Here is a 2,735-nt window from a genome sequence, read left to right as displayed (position 1 = left end):
TTTGGTTTCTTTAGATTGAACTTATTGTTAGTTATAAGTACTATGATTACTTTGTAGCTTTCTTTACATTTAATAATACTTAGAAACAGACGGTTAGTTAGTTTTAAAGTTTATTTCGATACTGCTTTTTAGCATCAATACGTTGTTCAATTTTTTTTTAAGATGTCTTATAAGAAGGGTCACTTTTTATGAATTTCGCACAGGACTTCCGAAATATCAGAGATGACCTTAAAAAATGGTAAGCAAAATGGATTTTTACAAAGGTTAGATCTTGCATAAAACGCGTACAACTGAGTGAGACGTAATTGTTTACAACACTTGCCATCACTACACAGAAATCATATCTCCAAACCCACTCGAATGGGGAGTATGAGTGTAGTTTGGTTCATAAAGAATTTGAACTTAGGACGTCTTTATTTTTATTTTTAAATACACGATCTATTTCAAACACATTGTTGATAAATTGATATCTCCCTACAAAACTCGGTATTATATGAGACAGTTGTGCACTTCTGCTCCGAATCAAATATTATTTCAACCCAGAATTAGATGCTACAAAAAATGAATCCGTGAGAGTTGGAATTTGAATAGAGGTTCTATACCTTTTCCAAAGGAATCGCACCGTCTCAAAAGTCAAGCTAGTTACACTATAATATAAACTTTAAAATTAAAAATTCCCACCTAACGTTGATTCAACTCCCCCTTTAAAACAAAAATATTACACAACTTCCCATCCATATGAAAAGAAGTCGACCAATAGGAATCCATTATTAGTCAATAGCGATCTGCGTCACCAATGTAAGATCAAATCACAACCGGACATTCAAAGGGAGAAAACACAACTAAGCCCCTCCTTGACCGTTAGATACAACTAAGAGAAAACACACGGATACTGAATGGCATCCGTCCGATCCCCCAGCCACTTTACAATCACACCCTATATATACGCCTTAACCTGTCTAACGTTGGAAACTTTTGTTCGTTCGAAGAAGGAGAAGACCGAGACGAACAGAGCGCGAATCAAGCAGAGGTATGAATTTTGTTTTAAATTTAATTAATTTTTCTTACGTGAATCAGGGTCTGCTTTTCGTTTTCGATTCCGTTTTCTTTCGATTTTGATATGGATTTAGGGTTTTTTTTAAAAAAAAAAAATATATTATCGGAGATTTAGTCTGTGATTTAGGGTTTTACATTGCTATCGTATTTTTATGTGAAGATCTAGGGATTTGACATGGTTGTGATATTTCAGTGGTATGATTTAGGCTTTTTCGTATTTGAATGAAAATATTATGGGGTTTTCGTTTAGCAAATAATTTGGGATTAATGAAAAACCTAATTTTATTAGTTCGATTTCTGTAAACGTGATCTTGATCCGTATCTGTAGAAGGTATGTTTGGTTGCTTGGAAAACTTGTTGCATAATTTTGGCTGAACAAATAGAGGGTAAGAATTCGGTAAAATGAAAGGGGTGGTTGTGATTAAATATATGCTGACCTTCGTAATGCTGTGTTTGCAGATGGCCCGTACCAAGCAAACTGCTCGTAAGTCAACTGGAGGAAAGGCTCCCAGGAAGCAGCTCGCAACCAAGGCTGCCCGTAAGTCTGCACCAACCACTGGAGGAGTCAAGAAGCCCCACAGATACCGCCCGGGTACCGTTGCTCTTCGGTAAGTCAATTGATCCTCTTTCTTATGTTGTTCATTGTTGTTAAAGTTTTTGGGTGTTGTTTCTTGATCATAGTCTGAATTGTGTTTTGTTTGGAATGTTTTGTGCAGTGAAATCCGTAAGTACCAGAAGAGTACTGAGCTGTTGATCAGGAAGCTGCCATTCCAGAGGCTTGTTCGTGAAATTGCCCAGGACTTCAAGGTATTTATTGTTTGTAACTTGTTAAGTCGATTTGATTATGTGCCTCGGAAGTGAATGCATTCATCAATTTCTATTTGGATTTTGTGTTTGCAGACTGATCTGCGTTTCCAGAGCCATGCAGTGCTGGCACTGCAGGAGGCTGCTGAGGCTTACCTGGTGGGTCTGTTTGAGGACACCAACCTTTGCGCTATCCATGCCAAGCGGGTTACCATCATGCCGAAGGATATCCAGCTTGCCAGGAGGATCAGGGGTGAGCGTGCCTAAGCAACCCGCCTGCCTTGCAATGGAGCGGGGTTAATTGTGGGGTGGCTGCAGACGGGATTGAAGACTGATATGTATAATGCTTTTGCGGACAGAAGGTGGTGTTTTTTTGTGATAGGATGATATAGGAGGTTAGGGTTGGGGACAAGATGTGGTCAGATATTATGGTTATAGGCAAAACTCCTTTTAAGATCTGCGGCTGCTGCTTTTGGTTGGTTTGTTTCGTAGAATATGAAGGACCTAGATGTGTTTAATTTGCGTTTTTTTGTTCATTTGGTTGTCTGCAGCCTCACTATTGAACAATATTTCGTCTAATCTAGTTTAGTTTGTTGTTTCTCCATGTTGCTTTTTATGGTATTTGCGTTGGATGATTGACGATGAATGAATGTTCCGATCTCGGCACTGTCCGGATCATCGCAATATTTGAATGAAACGGATGTGTGCGCCTTGATTCTTACTAGAAAGTTGATCAATTGTGTGACCCCATAATATAGAAAACAGTTCGAGCGGCGGTGCCTTCAGTTTTAGCTGTAGTTTCCAAGTTTCGAACAAAAGTGGACCTTTTGGAAGCCCATCTCTCTACCGTTTTCAAACGAAGGTGGAAGCTTGAC

The 2,735-nt window shown here is 38.9% G+C and overlaps 1 protein-coding gene across 1 annotated transcript; it reads left to right on the top strand.

Annotated features, from left to right (window-relative positions):
- Window positions 1–802: 802 nt before the first annotated feature.
- On the top strand, window positions 803–2,455 carry LOC103406086 (histone H3.3). The gene is made up of 4 exons (XM_008345103.4): window positions 803–1,030; window positions 1,516–1,664; window positions 1,773–1,863; window positions 1,957–2,455. The coding sequence occupies exons 2-4, from the start codon at window positions 1,516–1,518 to the stop codon at window positions 2,125–2,127; spliced, it is 411 nt and encodes a 136-aa protein (XP_008343325.1). The 5' UTR covers window positions 803–1,030; the 3' UTR covers window positions 2,128–2,455.
- The last annotated feature ends 280 nt before the right edge of the window (window positions 2,456–2,735 follow it).

This window comes from Malus domestica, chromosome 01, assembly GCF_042453785.1.
Source record: "Malus domestica chromosome 01, GDT2T_hap1".
In the NCBI taxonomy this organism is placed as follows: Eukaryota; Viridiplantae; Streptophyta; class Magnoliopsida; order Rosales; family Rosaceae; genus Malus; species Malus domestica.
Note: the sequence above shows the minus strand (reverse complement) of the source record. Positions and strands in the feature narration are given on the sequence as shown.

Excerpts from the sequence above, each read along its gene's own strand:
- LOC103406086 (XM_008345103.4), top strand. The coding sequence starts at position 1,516 with ATGGCCCGTACCAAGCAAACTGCTCGTAAGTCAACTGGAGGAAAGGCT. Across the intron at positions 1,665-1,772 it reads CCGGGTACCGTTGCTCTTCG|TGAAATCCGTAAGTACCAGA; the intron begins GTAAGTCAATTG and ends TGTTTTGTGCAG. Across the intron at positions 1,864-1,956 it reads AAATTGCCCAGGACTTCAAG|ACTGATCTGCGTTTCCAGAG; the intron begins GTATTTATTGTT and ends TTGTGTTTGCAG.